The 16,495-nt window shown below is 40.5% G+C and overlaps 3 protein-coding genes across 7 annotated transcripts in view; 2 read left to right on the forward strand and 1 right to left on the reverse strand.

The window, feature by feature from the left end:
- gramd1a (GRAM domain containing 1A) overlaps window positions 1-5,613 on the reverse strand; it is a 30,557-nt gene extending 24,944 nt beyond the window's left edge. For 2 of the 5 annotated variants that reach the window (XM_079344867.1, XM_079344865.1), the window contains exons 1-2: window positions 5,030-5,117; window positions 2,932-4,037 (exon numbers count right to left, since the gene is read on the reverse strand). In XM_079344867.1, the coding sequence (XP_079200993.1) occupies window positions 2,932-3,398 (467 nt within the window). In that variant the 5' untranslated portion in view covers window positions 3,399-4,037; window positions 5,030-5,117. The other 3 variants (XM_079344866.1, XM_079344869.1, XM_079344868.1) reach the window with 3 other exon arrangements.
- Window positions 1-16,495, forward strand: part of scn1ba (sodium channel, voltage-gated, type I, beta a) — an 85,093-nt gene that overhangs the window by 41,195 nt on the left and 27,403 nt on the right. The gene's annotated exons all lie outside the window — the stretch shown is intronic.
- On the forward strand, window positions 10,497-16,314 carry LOC306824667 (sodium channel regulatory subunit beta-1). Its single transcript, XM_079344883.1, has 6 exons — window positions 10,497-10,846; window positions 12,025-12,206; window positions 13,170-13,404; window positions 14,463-14,622; window positions 15,137-15,190; window positions 15,296-16,314. Exons 1-5 carry the CDS (start codon window positions 10,804-10,806, stop codon window positions 15,180-15,182), a joined length of 666 nt encoding a protein of 221 aa, XP_079201009.1. The 5' UTR covers window positions 10,497-10,803; the 3' UTR covers window positions 15,183-15,190; window positions 15,296-16,314.

A 16,495-nucleotide genomic window follows, 5' to 3' on the forward strand; every position in this document is an offset into this window, starting at 1 on the left:
GGTTATTAAAAAAACTCAACCACTGTGCTGATAACCTTACATACATTAAAAAGGTGCAGTGTTGCATCTTCTCCCCCTTTCAGTGTGCAACAGAACATTTTATTTCATACCAGACGACAACCTCTGAAAACTGAAAGACGCAAACGCTTCATCATCAAATCTAAAATGTGCCCTTCTGCTAAATTCTAAAAGTAAATGTTTCATTTAGTGTTTTTTTTTTTTTTTTTTAAATTTTGGAAACGAGTTCACATGAAAAATGAGTACAACAAGGTCTCTCTCTCTGTGTAAGCTGGAGTTAGCCTTTGAGCTGTGTGCTGCAGAAAATGCTGGTTGTGCAAAGTAAGCGAAAGCAGCCCCATAAACTGTTTCCATGCCTTTTTGAGGCAGAGGCAAACAGTGCAGCCAACTAATGAGCATCTAAAAGCCTCAACGAATCCATCAGATGGAGTTAATAGACCGGTGATTAGCATGGGAAACAAGAGATATTAACACAGAGCTGATTTTTGGTTTGAAGACAGAAGAGTTCGGAGAGACTTTCAGTAACTGATCGACCTTTATAGTAAAAAAATTATTATTATTATTTTTTTTTTTATGACTGAAAACTGCAGGATAATATTTAGGCCATATGTGTCACGGTGGAGGGGCATAAATATTTGATACAGCGCCAGTAGAATAATCAACAACAAGGGCGCAATGAGTCATGAATAACATGATTAATGATACACAACAAAAAGCCTCTTTTCTTCCCTGGTCGGTCAGATCGTGTTGTGAAAAGTAAGAATCAGAGGTCTCTATTCTGATAAAGACAACTTAACACTTCATCTCTTTTTAAATAAACCAAAGTGCCAGTGCTCGCTCTCTGCTTAGCAACTGGTACTATCAAGTATTGACCATCTTTAGCTTGGCCCAACAAGCAGATTTGTGTTTTCTTGCTCAGACAGACGTATGCGTACTTTTCTTAAATAGTATCCTGAAATAGAAGAGAAATAAAACTGCTTCAACCTCCCAAAGCTGAAACACATGAAAACAAGATGAATCAGTAGATTCGAGCCGGGTCTTAACAGCTCACTGGTTTTTGTCTATGAGACACATCTCCGGAGAGAAGTGCCAACTGGACACTCATTAACAACATGCAACAGCAGCAGCCTGTCTGAGTGACGTTTGAGTTCCTTGACGCATGTTCAGTTTAAGCTGCAGCGTGTACAGTCGGCCCTGTTCAGACCTAAAACACCTTTAAGACCACCAACACGGGATGCAACTAACAACACTCTGAAGACGCTCCATCGTCTTAAAACCAGATGAACAAAGGTCTTACAAGGATAAACCTACCTACTATGAAATAACAATGCAGCCATTGAAGTCTTACTGCAGGACCACAATACGTCCATCTGTACCATAAACACAGCTCCACAGTCTGATGTTGAAGATAACATCTTAGACTGTGAGCTGCTTCATTAAATATCACTAAACAACACTTCATACACGCTGACATAGTCAAGTGTGACTACGTGCATGACTGATTTTCTTGAACTGATAAGAACAAGCTAAGACGACCTGCTCTTCACGGTGCATCTCGGGTGACCTTTGTGTGACCTTACCAGCAGTTGTTGTTTTAAACTGCATGAAACCATCAAGTGCTAAACAGGAAAAAGAAACATCAGACTAAAAGCCAGACTAACACTGTTTGAGCTTTGACCAAATTACTCAGCGAATGTATATTAACCGTGTCAAGCTGTGCAAACACAAGGCTGGAGAAGAAATGTATTCAGTATCATGTCTGCTTTTGTATCATGCTTTATTGCATGGCTTATCAGAATAATGCTTTGCATAAACAAAGCCTCTTGATTGCTGTTGCCTTGCTTTGAAAAATGTACCTGGAAGGATTTTTCCACCATTGTTTGAACATGTAAAAGCATTTGTCATGGTAAAAGGCAGCAGTAAACTCTGATTCTAAAAGGTAATAACGGAAATCTGCATTTCACTGAACTGGGTTAATAAAATGATGTCTAAATGAACGAGACAAGGGCACAGCTGTTCATATGGAGCACAGGGAGAATCACCATCAGCTTGGCCTCTGTAGCCCACTGCAGTGCTGCTCAGACCCTCCTCTGATTGGAGCCTCATGACATCATCAGACTGAGAGTGTTCTCCCATTGGCTGATTGTGATGTCATGCTTTAGGGTAAGGATAAACGGTGCGCAAGCCCCGCCTCCAGCTCCTTGTGACTGACCCAGCTCTGTCTTTCCTCGCTGTCACTGCATCAGTCTCACTTTGTTTACAGTTTGCATAACCTTGCTGCATCGTTTATTTACCAGAGGACATTTTTTCCTACACGCTTATCTTAACTATTAATACAGTGCAGGTCTTCAATCTATGTTGTGTTGTACACAGCACAGGGTGGCAAGGACATCTTGCTCCATCACGTACATTCTCCAGGCTTGTGTTTTTACCTGACGTCACCGCGTACCATTAATCAACTTAATCAGGATTTTAACCTTGTAATCTGTCCTCCCTAGTTTTAGCCATCAGCTAATTATCTCCAGCCTGTTCAAAAATAGCTGACGACATGCACCGGTTTGTGAACAGGCAGCTAAGCTTAAATCTGTCAGATGTAAGGCCTTTTACCTTTCGACCAACAAGCTCAAATGAGAGGCGACATCGTCCTGTCAGTTGTTCTCAGAAAGCCTGAATGAGGTTTTACTGAGCTGTAAGCATAAAGTACCCATGAGACAAGTGAACATGGTGCTGCTGATGTGGACGGTGTTTTCTAAGCCAATGTACCCTGTAAGTTAAGTGAGGCTGTTTGCAATGATAAATCTGTCGCTTCAATGATTGAAGGAAGTAAACACACCTTGTTTCATTATCTCTTTCCTTTTGCTTGTTTTCTTTTAATCTGTGGCTGGTTACTTGGGATGAATCCAGCAAACTAACCTGCAGCCGTCCCAGTCAGACTCTCTGCTCAGCAGGCTCCTGAGAGACCAGCGGGAGCGCCGGCTGGGAGAGGGACTACGGGACCAGGAGCGAGATGGTGGCAGGAGGAGGTCCTGGGAAGGGCTGTCCTGACCTTGTTCTTCCCCCTCGGTTTGACCCGCAGCAGACGGGGAGGGCGAGAGGCTCCGATGTCTTATTGTGCCCTTCTCTGCAGTCTCCTCTATAACTATTTGTTTACCCCATTGTCGTTTAGGGGAGCAGCCTTGCTCTTCCTCGTTCCTTTTTTTGGTTCGAGTCCTACTGCGGTGGAATCGACCATGGCGGCTGGAGCGTGCCGGCCTGGGGCTGGGTGAGCGAGACCAGGACTCTGTATCCGAGGACGGCGGCAGGACGGTCAGCGTTGGGATGGGGACAAGCTGTGACAGGGTGACACTTTCTGATCCCACAGGAGCGGTCATAGCCATCATCAGAAATATACACTCTTAATATTCTCTTCTGGTGAAGGTGAGGACACCATGAAAGGTGTGTTGCATTTACAGAGCTCAGGCTGCACCACGACTATCCATTATGTTCCAGTCATGCATCTCACATTTTTATAGAAACAGGTTCCAGCACAGGTCTTGGCCAACTCATTTAACTGAGTGTTGCTTAAGAAACACTAACGATAACACAAGATGATTCAGTATTTTTCATAATTCTTCTGAACGTCAGAAAATGTCTTCACACCAGAGAAATAGGCGCTTCATTAAGTGGTTAAATTGCAGAAGAGTTTAAACGTTCACAGTGCAGTCAAAAAAAATGCAGCAAGGAGTCACTTTTCTGATAATTTCACAGGTTTTTGTGTAATCCATTTCCAGTTGTCCACTGAGCACACGTTGACTGACAGTCAATGAAGTGCTCCATCCTCCCTTTTCTGGGTTTTCCAGCTCATGTGAATCAGCCTCTCCTCCTCTGCACCTCTTACACTGTCCGGTGTCACGCTGTCTTCAGTCCTCCTCTGCTCTCATCCTTTTGGCACACTTCAAGCTTGCTCTTGCATTATCAGCATCATCTTTTCAACAGATGAACTCTCAGACAGGGACAGATCTTTGCCTGGAAGTAGCTTCCTGAGAAGTGAAAAAAGCAAAAACTTTTGCATGGAAAAAAGCTGTCCTGCACCTAAATGTGTTTCCTGGTGTGATTAGTTGGACAAAGTTTATGTTCTAGGACTATTTCTGACTGCTTTTGAATGCTATCATATGACTATGGTGATGACCTGGTGTTCCTGTAAGAAAGCCAATAAGAAAGCCAATCAATGGATTTTATTTATGGTGGGATACTTTGTTATTTTTGTTCCTTTTATTAGCAATAATGATTTATTTTTCTCCCTTCAAAATACTCAGAAACAGCCAAAACCTAATTAATACAAATTAAAATGTGTATATCAGTTGATAGAATCAGAGCCACTTCATCCCTGAGTCTTGTCAAGGAGTCCCAAACAAATACTCCAAGTGTTACTTCCCAAAACTGAAGCAAAAAGAATCAACACCCAATCTCACATATAGCAGACTTCAGAGAATAAATGGCACACTCAGCCAAGAACGAGATCTAATTGCAACTATAGGGGCTAACAAGGTCATATGTACACATTTAAAACATACTGCAGATGTGTCCTCCAACAGGGAAGGGTTGTAACTGTGTCACTCCATTGTGTTTGCCTTCAAAGCAGGCACTTCCAAGTCAAGGGCCCGAGCACGTCTGACAGTATTTGCTGTGATCTGTTTGAACAAGAACAATCTTGGCACATACTTGTTTGTCTACAGTAATCCACCATAATCCCCGTGCAGCCTTCACTCGCTGGTCCACACACACACAAACACATGTTTATTTTTCACCCACACAAAACAAAAGTACATCTCATAAACTTTAGGAAACAACTTGTTCACACTGAAGTGGGGAAAAATAAGTTGCATACACCAAACAAGCAAGTTTCTGCAAGTTGCAGATGATCCATACACTGTCTAAATGGCAGGACGGTAAACAGATAGAAATCGGACGACACTTACTAACACTAACACACGAACAAACAAACTTTACAGCCTGAAGTTGCATCCCCTACCTCCCATTTGATGAATTTCCTCCGTTTCTGCTATCCTGCTCGGCCTCGAAAACCAGCCGAGCGACGGTGCGGGGGGTGATGTTAAAATCCACTTTTTCACAGGAACACATTAACATAACTAGCAGCGTCAATGAAGCATCTGCCGGCTGCAGCTCACAAGTTAGCTTAACCGACAGCTAACCAAGTTTAGCTTGCGTTACTGCTCTCTCTAACACACAAAAAACACACGACTAGCAGCCTCTAATTTCCAGTACATAAAGTACTACGCCGACGTCTCCCATTTCCACTTTAAAACCACACCTGTATAAAACATAAAGTTGATCTAAATGTACAGCTTATCACCAAACTAGCTGAGCCTTAGTGGCGCACAAACTAGTTGGTTTTTTGAGTAAAAGACAAAACGGTTTATTGTCGAAAAGTGAAAAGAGTCGAAGTCAGTCAGTTGGGCCGCTTAACTTACGTACGAAGGGGGTGTTACAAAAAAGTCGTATCGACAAAATGCTTTCCCTCGTTTGTATTCCGTTGTTGTAAAACATACATTTAAAAAAAACATCTTGCTTACAGAATACGAGCTACTCGATGTGAAAGGTATATTAAAAAAAAAAGATAAATACAACAGAAAGCAACGTAAACGCGAACCCACCCACCCCTCTCCGACAAACTTTGTGGTACAGCCCGGGGAAATAACTGTTCTGGGGTGGCTGGGATGTGGCGATAGAAGAAGAACAGAAAGACTGAGTGTTTACATTTTTTTTCTGGGCCCATTATAGAAAAACTGCGTCAACCTCCATCACGTTTTATTTGTCTATCAGTTAGAAATAAATTTAATGTAAAAAAAAAAATCGATGCATGTGTTAACTGCGCCTACTAAGATTTCAGGTTATTTCATTGCTTATAAAGAGAGTTAAAGTAGGCTGGTCTCATATCCAGTTTCAGTCAGCGACATATCCCGGGTTTTTAGCCTATCACAAACTAAAAATCAAAACACAAGTAAATGCACACTTTGAAAACAAACAAACAAAAAAAAAAAACAATTCTGATGTAATTTGAAGGGAGAAATTTGTCCAATATTGATGGACAGAATTATTGCGACACCTTGTGTCAAGCAAAGTCTGGTGCAGTCTCTGATTGTAACGTTAACACTTTTACCCTACCATGCACTACACTCAATTCTTACCATCTGAATGATAGTATTATTGCAATGCACATACTGCTGCATAGCCTACTGTACACACGTTTTATTGTAATTCCATAAATGTCATAGACAATTTCATAAGAGGCAATAAAAGTAATATGGCACAGTATGTGGTGCATTCATCTCACCCCTTGTCTCTAGCAGCAGCAGCATTGCTTCAAATGGTGTCATGAACCATTGCAGGAAGGATCCTGGACACAGAGGGAGCAGCACTAGGGACAGGACAGAAGAAATGTATGTATGTACTGGCGTGATACTTTCAGTCAAGCTGATACATGAAGACAATTTAAGTAATGTATGCACAGTGATTTAATGTACATGCTGGAAATTTAATATGAAGACAGAACATGAAACACTTTTAAGTCTGTAACTAAATGATTGTCATTATTAATAACTTTTTGATTATCTTACCAAATGTAAGGAAGTCAGATTAAGGGTGGAAACGTTTTCCAAATAACATGTTCAAATTGTGCGTTTTGTCTGGCCAACAATCCCAAATCCAAATGTATAACATTAATACTAGATATGACAAAAAAATTGCAACACATGTTCTCCACTGATTGATAGGAATTGACAGATGATTGGCACTATGCTAAAAACAAATTAATAATGATATTGAATTATAAAGATAGTTGCTACCTAGATTTGTGGTGATTGTCTGAATTTAGAAATAAATTTGGCTGTTCTTGATTGAAACAAACTCAACAGTTTTTGTATGCTGCACAGGAGTTACTATCTCAGCTGTGTCACATTTGTAATGATCACACCAGATCTGCATATACACACTTTACATGTTTCAGTCTTATTTCCATATTGTTGTCCACTCATTGTGCCAGACTGACTAAAAATGAACATCATAGAAATATTTTTACTTCAAAAGTAGGATTTTAATGCACTGATAGTGTTAAAACGTCTGACAACATGCAGCCTGAAAATCTGCTGAAACGTATATTTACCTGCCTGTGTGTTTTAATCTTCATGCAGCAGTTGCTCCCTTTCAATTCAATGACAGGGCATCACAATGACTCTGCAATTTTAAATACTCCATAGGATAACCATCTCCTGTCTTCACACTCTCGGTGTCTCTGTTCTTCCTGTGATCAGCGCTCCTCGGGCTCCACTACAGCACAGAGATGAGTCTGTGTTACATATACGCAGTCCCGGCAAAGCAGCGCTCCAGGATAGCGGGAGTTGTGTTGCAGAGCACCTCTGGCTGCTGAATCGCCGACTGGAAACTCGATCCGTGCTAAAAATAAAAAAACATCACCAGCATAATGAGAAAGGAGGTGTGTCGCTCACTGTGTGTATGCTTGTGTAGGGTCACAGAGGGGCAGCCCACCCCCCATATAAACAACACACACACCACACACACATACGTTCATCATGTGTCAACATTTCCTTGAAATTCCCTTCCTCGTGTGCGTGCTGGCCCCAAGGTCTTCGCTTTCCCCCTCCCTTGGTAACATGCGTGTCATTTCCAAGATTGCTCTGCAGATTTTTTATTGTCATTATCATTCACAGGCTCACACAAGGTTAAAAGAGGCAAGGACCCTTATCAAGAGCTCAGTGCTTCACTGTGTCATCTGGTTACATCACATGACAACATCCCTGACCTCCAAGGCAGCCAAACACACAAACAAGGCCAACAGGCAGAAGCATTGCGTGTCCTTCCCATGAACACTACATTTTTTACACACATCACAGAGAGCCATGTTTGGTTGACTCAACAAGCAACAATATGTTTCCCCCCCTTTTTAAAAAAAAGGAAAATAACTCATTAATTCATCAAGTCAACATGCAGGCTGTGCAGCGACCTCATGAATCTCTCTATCATGGTTGTCAGCACGCAAGTCGAGGCCTTTGGTCAATGTCTGTTTCGTCAGCCTTGTTGCCAGACTGCAGTGGCCTTGTTTTTCTGACAGGAGAACAGGCATTGACTGACTTTGATGGCAGGAAAATGATAAAAAGAAAAAGTCGAGTATTACATCACAAAGGTTTATACAGTTAAACACGATGGAAACTGTTCAAATGAACGTAAAAGTGTTTTGTTGTGGTTAAATTATTGAATTTCCCTCGGGATCAATAAAGTATCTATCTATCTATCTATCTATTGAATATGGTTTGCAGCAGAATCTGAGAGGCACAAACAAGCATTCATTTGAAAGAGACAAATACTAGTAATAATAATAATTTATACTTTATTAATGACAGGACATTCGATTTACACTCTGTTTAATGAACATAAACTCACAAATAGGCCGAAATACACACTCGTGCAAAAACAGGATCCCAGTGACACACGTTAATTGAGAGGTCTCAAAGTGAGGGGGCTGCCCACAGCCAGCCTTCCAGAGCAGTTTGGGGTTCAGGGTCTTGCTTAAGGGAACTTCGGCAGTGCTCAGGAAGTGGACCGGCACGTCCTGGTATTTAGTGCTAGGTACAGCAAAGGTGTACATGATACATAATGTGTGACAGGAGAGGGGGCACAGTTTGTATATGTGCATGATCGTCTGTGGAAAAGAAGATAAACATTCTGCTGTTGCTTGACGGCCAGAGGGAGATCAGCTTGGAGAGATCTTGGTTCTCAGTGAGGACTCTGGCCTCCTCCCACAGTCTAAAGACATGACTGTTAGGTTGTTTGGTGAATAAAGTGCCTGTACATATGGATGTGAGTGAACTGGTGGTTTGGGTCTTGTCTGTCTCTTGTCAGAAGGACGGACGGATAGATGGATGGATGCAGAGGCGCTGCTTGTCAACGGGCAAAGCATGTAACTGCTTGGGGCCCCCAGGCCAGTAGGGGCCCCCAGGGGCTGATAAACTTTAAAACATAGCACTTCCTCAAAATGTGCAGTTTTGTAACGACTGTAGGAAACCTCCCCTATAGGTGGCTCCATCTTACAGCACTTCCTGTCCTTGCCCTGCTAAACATCGCAGGCATTTTTTCTACGAAGACAAAAGTTTGTCAAAGAAAATGAAGAAAAATGCAGAGGACTTGTTTTTGTAGGAGTAAAAAAAGAAAGAGGATGAGTAAGTATGGTAAGCATCACGGCACTGGCCGACGTGATGAACATGAGTTGAAAGGGCCACTAAATAATTATTGTGTTGGGCCCCAACAGACTCTAGAATTGTAACTGGATAGATGCTTTTAAGTTTGTTCCAACAATTCATTTAGCAGACGCTCTAATCCAAAGTGACGCACATCAGAAAGTACGAATAGCAAGAGCAAGGATCAAGGAAGGAGGAAACAACGTCAGACCATAAGTTGGGGTTCATCATATTGTCTTGTCTTTGTTTTAGTAGGTGTACATCTGGTGTCATTTTCACCCCTACATTTACCATGAAGTTTTCTCTGCCCCATGCTGTGATGGCACTGCAAAACAGTGTGCATTGTCTTTATTTAGCCTTACTGCACCCCCCCACTCATAACTCTCATGTAACAGGTCCCACTTTGAACATTTCCAACTTCAAGGAAACATTTTCTATGAACACGTTCTTATTTTATGTTTAGTTTACCTTTAATATCACAAATGGATGATTTAGATACAAACAGCAGCTACACTTGAAAGTAAAAGAATATATTCAGAATAGTAGTGTTTGTTGTTTTCATTCATGGTAATTTCTTTTGATGTAATCAGCTCACAACAGGATGCAATGAACAAAGTTGAGGAGCCTCAGAAAACCTGAAGTGAGAAGGGACATGCAGACTTTTCAGATGTGGAGTAACAATGCTTGTCTAACGTCCAAACATTCAAAAACACATTCAAACTCTTCCTCTCAGCTCGACTGTCCTTGAGCCAGACTCCAGTCAGCCCCGGGGGTCCTGCCACCGACCATGACCTCGGACTTCTTGAGAACTGATTGTTTCTTCACGTATAAAAATAAAGCATGTACATGTACGTACAGCTCTCCCTTTAAGCCCTGCATGTTTGTTTGCTCCACTCAAGCACGAGTTTGTCCCAAAGGATTTGTTTATCAAAACATGCTGGCAGTAGTTTTGCATATCAGGCCTGCAGAACTTATGAGGGAACAGACGAAATATACGCAACACTGACCAATCTGAAAAAGCCAATCCAAGTTAAAGCAATACAAAATAGAAAAACTTTAGGATGTTTGAAACTTTCCTTTTGTGCGAGAACTTTTCTTTGTCAAGCTATATATAAATCAAAACATGGCTGCAGTCTTACTTGAGACAGTCCTGCTGTGCTTATGGATCAGGTCTCATCAGCTCAGGTTTCCTGCACAGCTTTCGACACTCACAACGTCCGACTCTTCTGGATTCACACGCTCTAAATATAGCTGCCTTAAAGTCAGACAGACTCCAGGAGAGACTGCCGAGAAGAACCCAAGGATTTGAGTTTTTTTTTCTCGTCCACATTTTCTGTCTTTTTTTTTTTTGGCCTTCATGAACCGAAGATTATAGAACGGATGGACCGACAGCCCCGTCTGGATCAAAGGGTGGACTAGTTTGTTGTGAGGAATCCAGAGACTTTATGTCAGTAATGTAATCTGAATCCTCAGATATTTCTCAGCACGTTCACATCAAGAAAAGTTCTTTTTAAACTTCCAGCAGCTGGAAGAGATGTTATGCCACTGTCTTCTTTTAGTCGGCCTCAGTCTTTTCGGTAAGTAGAAGACAATGAACGTCTTTAACGTTTAAACAGAAAAGCAGACTGATGTTGTTGGTTGAACTCAAACTTTTATAAGTGAGTTTCTTGTGAATTGAATCTCTATCTTTATAGGACCTCAATGCTTTTTTAATAAATTTATGAAGTGGGGATTAGTTTTTGTCAGAGAGATTAACAATAAACTTAAGACCCAACAACATTGTCTTTCTTTATCAAAACACTGAACATGTTTAGCTTAATAATTGACATTAAAATCAGTGTTCTTCAATCTATTGTAAAATTCATTTGAAAATATGAATTAATATTTTGTGAGTCAACAGCAGTTGAAGTCTTTATGTCCTTGGGCGGTTTCTGAATAATCTTCTGAAAAGGGTTTATCCTCTGCACATGCCTTTCCTCTTTTTGGGCCTTTATTGTAGAGACAGCACTGAGGGTAGAGTTGGAAATTAAGGATCGTGAGAGAGAGGGAGGGAGAGAGAGAGAGAGAGAGAGAGAGAGAGCGAGCGAAGCTCTTGAAGCTGGGCCACCCACTTCAAGGACTGCAGCCTCCGTACATGGGGTGCGAGACCTAACAGCATCTCTATTTTTTAACTTCCCTCTTCATTTTACTGTTCTTGTGTATGAAACTCTGACATACAATCAGCTGTCGTCTTGGTAGAAAAAATCTTCATGAAAAAGAATTCCTCTGAAATCTTAAATAAAACTCAAATAACTTCACTTACTGGCTAATGTATTGGATGGACACGACTTATTATTCACATTTGGTTTAACATCCCCATCACCAGCATGAAACTGTAATAAACTGTTGTTTGATTGATTGATTGAATCGCTATTTTGAATATGTCCTATTTTTTCCCAAGACAGAAAACAAACACAACCAAACTGTGCATGGGATAAAGAAAGAAGAAAACTGTGCATGAGACAACAGGCAATTCTTAATTACATGTTTGAAAATGAGTGAGAAGAAATGTAAAAGATCTCGTCTACTCTCCATACAGAAAAAGTGTTTTAAGAAACTTTACTTGGAAAATAATGCCAGCTATAAGCTCCTGATTATTGTTTCTAAGAATAAAGGCTTGGTAAAAATTCTTCCTAAATTATTTTCCGATCAAGTTTAAGTTGCCTCTTGTGTATTCATCCTGTGTTGTCTACTTCTACTTCTGCTGCTCCTGCAGTGTCTCGGTGTGATGGCGGCTGTTCGGAGGTGGACTCCCTGACCGAAGCTGTGGCAGGAGAAGGATTCCTGCTGGGCTGCATCTCCTGTAAGAAACGAGAGGAGGTCCCTGCCATAGCCACCGTAGACTGGCACTTCAGACCGCTGGGAGAGGAGGAGGAGGAGGAGGAGGAGTTCAGACATGTGAGTTGCTGAATGAAAAATAAAACAAGATAAAACTTTAAATGGCTTAAGAAGTTGTTGTAGACCTGGAACAGTTTAAATGTCCTTTGGCATTAATTCTGCAAACCTCTGAGAAAGAGATATAAAACTATTCTTCGTGATAATGATGGGTGTACATCCTGTATACCCATAAGCTTCTGTATTGAGACAAGGAGAGTGCAATGGCTGTACGATATAATTAAGATTGCCACCCTTAAGAGACAGCTCTCTTCTAGAGAGAAATGTCTGCACATAGAGGAGAGATGATAAATTCCCTTCCAGTAAGATGGCCTGCTCTGACAACCCTTAAGTTCATACACCAGTACATCTTCATATATATGGCAATTCTTGGTCTGCTTCCTCACTACCTATGTGCTGTTTTTTTTGTTTTTTTTATCATGGTGACAAGTACCAGACAGTATTCTTAAAGTTCTCAGAACCTCTTTATGCTCTTTGTCCCAAATGCTTAAACAGAAATTGGGAAAAGGGCTTTAGGATATTCTGCTCCCTCAGTCTTGAATCTGTTGCTGGTATCCTAAGATGTTGTTGCTTATAATTTCATTGCTTGAACTACTGACTCCAAGATTTGACTTCCAGATGGTTCCCTTTTGGTTCTTTTAGTGTTTTGTAAATTGTACTTTGTCTCCCTTTGTGTCTCCGTCTGTAACCTTGTGTGTTTGTTGCTGACTGTCTTGACCAAGTCTCAGTGGGACCGAGATGGTTAAATAAAGTTGAATAAAATAAAAACTGAATTAATTGTGATTAATTGTCTTCTTAAATACATTTAAGAAGACAATTCATAAACCCTCATACACACCAAGAAGTCAAATGGGCAAAGTCTGAACATTTGTACACAGAAAAAACTTAAACTCAATAAAAGATAAAAGAAAGAAAAAGAAAATATCGATTAACTTGCGTTTATTTTCTGCTTTCTCCTCCTTTCAGATTTTCCACTATGACCACCCCTCAGCCGACATCCTCCATGAAGATTTCAGTGAGCGCCTGGAGTGGCACGGGACGAAAACTACAGATATTCAGATCGGAGCCATTTACATTAGTAATGTAACCTTTAATGACACGGGGACGTACCGCTGCACCATCCACCGCACGCTCTTGCTGCCGCTGTTCAACGAGCATGTCATAGTGGAAAAGGAGGTGGAGCTCAGCGTGGTGTCTGTAGGTAAGGTGGGGCGTACCGGCGGAAAGACTGACAGTAAAAGGAAGAGTTGCGATCTTAACTTAAAGAAAAGTACGAATACGGCAATAAAAATGATGTCACAAGTAAAGTGAAAGGTCAAATTTACGCACAATTTACTTTACCATTAATATGTCTCTAGTCTGTCTACAAGTCCCCCAAAATGATGAGAAAAATTCATCCGGCTCCACTTTTCAGAAAATGTGTCCTCAAACAGGCCGTTTAGAGATTTTCCCTTTGTGACATCACAAAGGGAGACACTTCCACGGCTAGGTGTTTGATCTGCCCTCTGAATCTGCATTCTCAGTGTAAACAATAGGACATGTAGCGAGAAAGTTCATGGGGGCGTGGTCAGACACAGCTCATTTACATATTTAAAGCTACAGACACAGAAACAGCCTGTTCTGAGCCGGGCTGAAATAGAGGGGTTTATAGACATGATCAAATACAGGATCAGAGTGGATTTACAACAAGACACTCCACACACATGTTCTGGGGAGACTTATTTACAAAGAAGGATAATATGTGATCTTTAAAGTAAAGTGCAGAAATATCAGCACAACATGCTTCAAGTATCAGAAACTAGAAATAATTCTGCAGAATATTTTCCCATATAATGGATTGTTCGCTATAAATGATGCCTCAGTGAGAAGAAATTAATCTGTTATATACAGTGAGATCATTTCAACATTTGATCTAGCCTTCTCCTGTGCACCCTCAAAGATTCAGTCAGTGCCGGGAAGCAGTTGAGCGAGTAACTTTATCTTTCTTTTCCAGTATTAGTGGCTCGCGATACGATACCAGCCCCATGTGCCCCTTTAGAAAAGCAATAGTAGATAGGATTTAAAGGTCAAATATAAACACATGATGCATCCTGTCAGCATCACGGTGGTTCTGTGTGTTGGCTTTAAACAAATGAGACGATTTCTGACTTTATTTCATGTTTACCTCCGCATTTGTTTGTGTCTGTACAGAAAACAAAGTCTTAACCCTGGTGCACATGCCTTTTCTTCAATGCTACATTGTTGGTTTCTGTTTTGCAGCCAATAGGGAGCTGGTGTCGGTGATCTCAGAGATTATGATGTACGTGCTGATTGTGGTTCTGCAGCTGTGGCTCATCGTTGTTATTGTCTACTGTTACAAGAAGATTTCAGAGGAGCACGAGGCTCGGGAGGCCCGTAAAGCTCTCAAAGCTCAGGCGGAGTGAGTCATCGATTATTTTGTATTATGTATTACTGAGGTGATTAGTATCAGATTAACAGGTCAACATTTAGCCTGTACCCCAAGGTCAGACGATATCATTCAAGTGAAAGAAGTTTACCCAGTGCACAAGACAGAGGAAATGTAATGTAAGATTTAACATTGTCTTTACCACAAGACATTTATTAAAGGGACGGACCGATGTCCATCATAGCTGGACACTCTAGAGGATGATCATGCGCCCTCTGCTGGTGACAGAGAACTGCTAGTGTAATACAATAAAACTAAAATGAAATGCTATTTGACTGTTGAATAAATCGACAAATATCTGCAATGAAATTAGCCGTACAAGAGTCACTTATTATCTGCTGGACAATTAATTGATCAGACTCTGATTCATTGAGCACAAAAATCCACTTTTTAAATTTAGAATTTAAAATAAATTCATTTGTGTTTTTTGGGGGGAATTGATTATGATTCTGCTGTTTCTCACTTCCCCTAAATGTTGTATTTCCAGACTCATAGAATCAAAAGACAACTGTGATGGGGTGCAGCTCGAGTAACAAGCCTGGTGAGTAACGCAGAAATACCAACTTGCACTGATCTAAGATAACGTGAAAAATGTGACCTTTCTCTTTTATATATATTTATTTACTTCACCTTCTGTATCCATCAGGTAAATCACAAGTCATCTCTGCAAGACTCAAGCTCCACTGCTGCACCATGATTCACTTACAAAGAGACAACTCCTGTTTTTTGTTGTTTTTTTTGATGCTCAGTTATGTGTGTGGCGTTTACATTGATGTCTGAATACAAGCTGACGGTGCAGAAGACAGCAGGCAGATTTCCCCTCTACGAGACCGCTCGTCTCTTTGCTGAGACAATAATGACTCTGATAACTTGTTTGTGGATTTGATCTCAAAGCTTTCAATCCAGTGAACTTTCTTTAATTTCATAGTCATCTATGATGTATGAATTTTTAGTACAGAAAAAAAGACATTATATATATTAAAAAAAAGGAACTCAGATTCTTAATTATAATGACTATAATTATAACTTTCGCAATTATAAATACAAGCTTCAAAAGTAATATTTTTCTTTTTGTTATTGTTTCGACACAGTACAAGCACCTTCCTCTAATACTAACAAGGCAGCAGATTCAAAGCAAGAAGAGTCTTTGTACTGAATTAGTGAATTATAGTATGAATCAGCTCCTTAGACTATTCTCCTTCAAATCTGTCTTTAAAACAATAGATTATTAAATAAATACATCAAACGGTTTTAGGTAACATAAGTCTGTGAGTGTGCTGCGTTTTATGAAGCTAACTCCTTTGATCATATCCATGTCCTCTGTTTTGAATTCTCTTTGAAAAGAAAAACATACCAATCAAATATGTGATAATTGAACAATGTCAAGTCTTAAAAACTGCCAAATGAGATTTCGTCACTCTCAGTTTGAGAGTCTCTTTTTGTTTCTGAGAGCTGCTGAAATCCTGAGGTTTTTAATGTGGGCTGTGAAGTCACATCCCAGCCAGCTTTAGTGAGACTTAAGCCTGAGCAGCATGTCTTAATTTAGCTGTGTCATAAAAAAAAACCTCTCTGCTGTAGTCAATCTGATCTTTTTTGTTATTTCTCGTCTCTTCTTCTCTGTAAGTTTGTAAATGCTCCTGATTAAAGGAAACGTTTGGTAAATAATGTTTTTCTCTCGTGTATTTACTGCTTTTTTGTGCTGACAAACACGTGTCAACACTTGTCTTTGCTTTAGCTGTATATATGTATATACTGTACACCTACAGACATTTCTATATTAAATACCTCTGGCACACACACACACACACACACACACACACACACACACAGAGACACACACACTTTT

Source organism: Symphodus melops (assembly GCF_947650265.1).
Source record: "Symphodus melops genome assembly, chromosome: 5".
NCBI lineage: Eukaryota > Metazoa > Chordata > Actinopteri > Labriformes > Labridae > Symphodus > Symphodus melops.

Coding starts and splice junctions, on each gene's coding strand:
- LOC306824667 (XM_079344883.1), top strand. CDS start 10,804: ATGTTATGCCACTGTCTTCTTTTAGTCGGCCTCAGTCTTTTCG. Junction 13,405..14,462: donor GCTCAGCGTGGTGTCTGTAG/GTAAGGTGGGGC, acceptor TCTGTTTTGCAG/CCAATAGGGAGCTGGTGTCG. Junction 14,623..15,136: donor GCTCTCAAAGCTCAGGCGGA/GTGAGTCATCGA, acceptor TTGTATTTCCAG/ACTCATAGAATCAAAAGACA.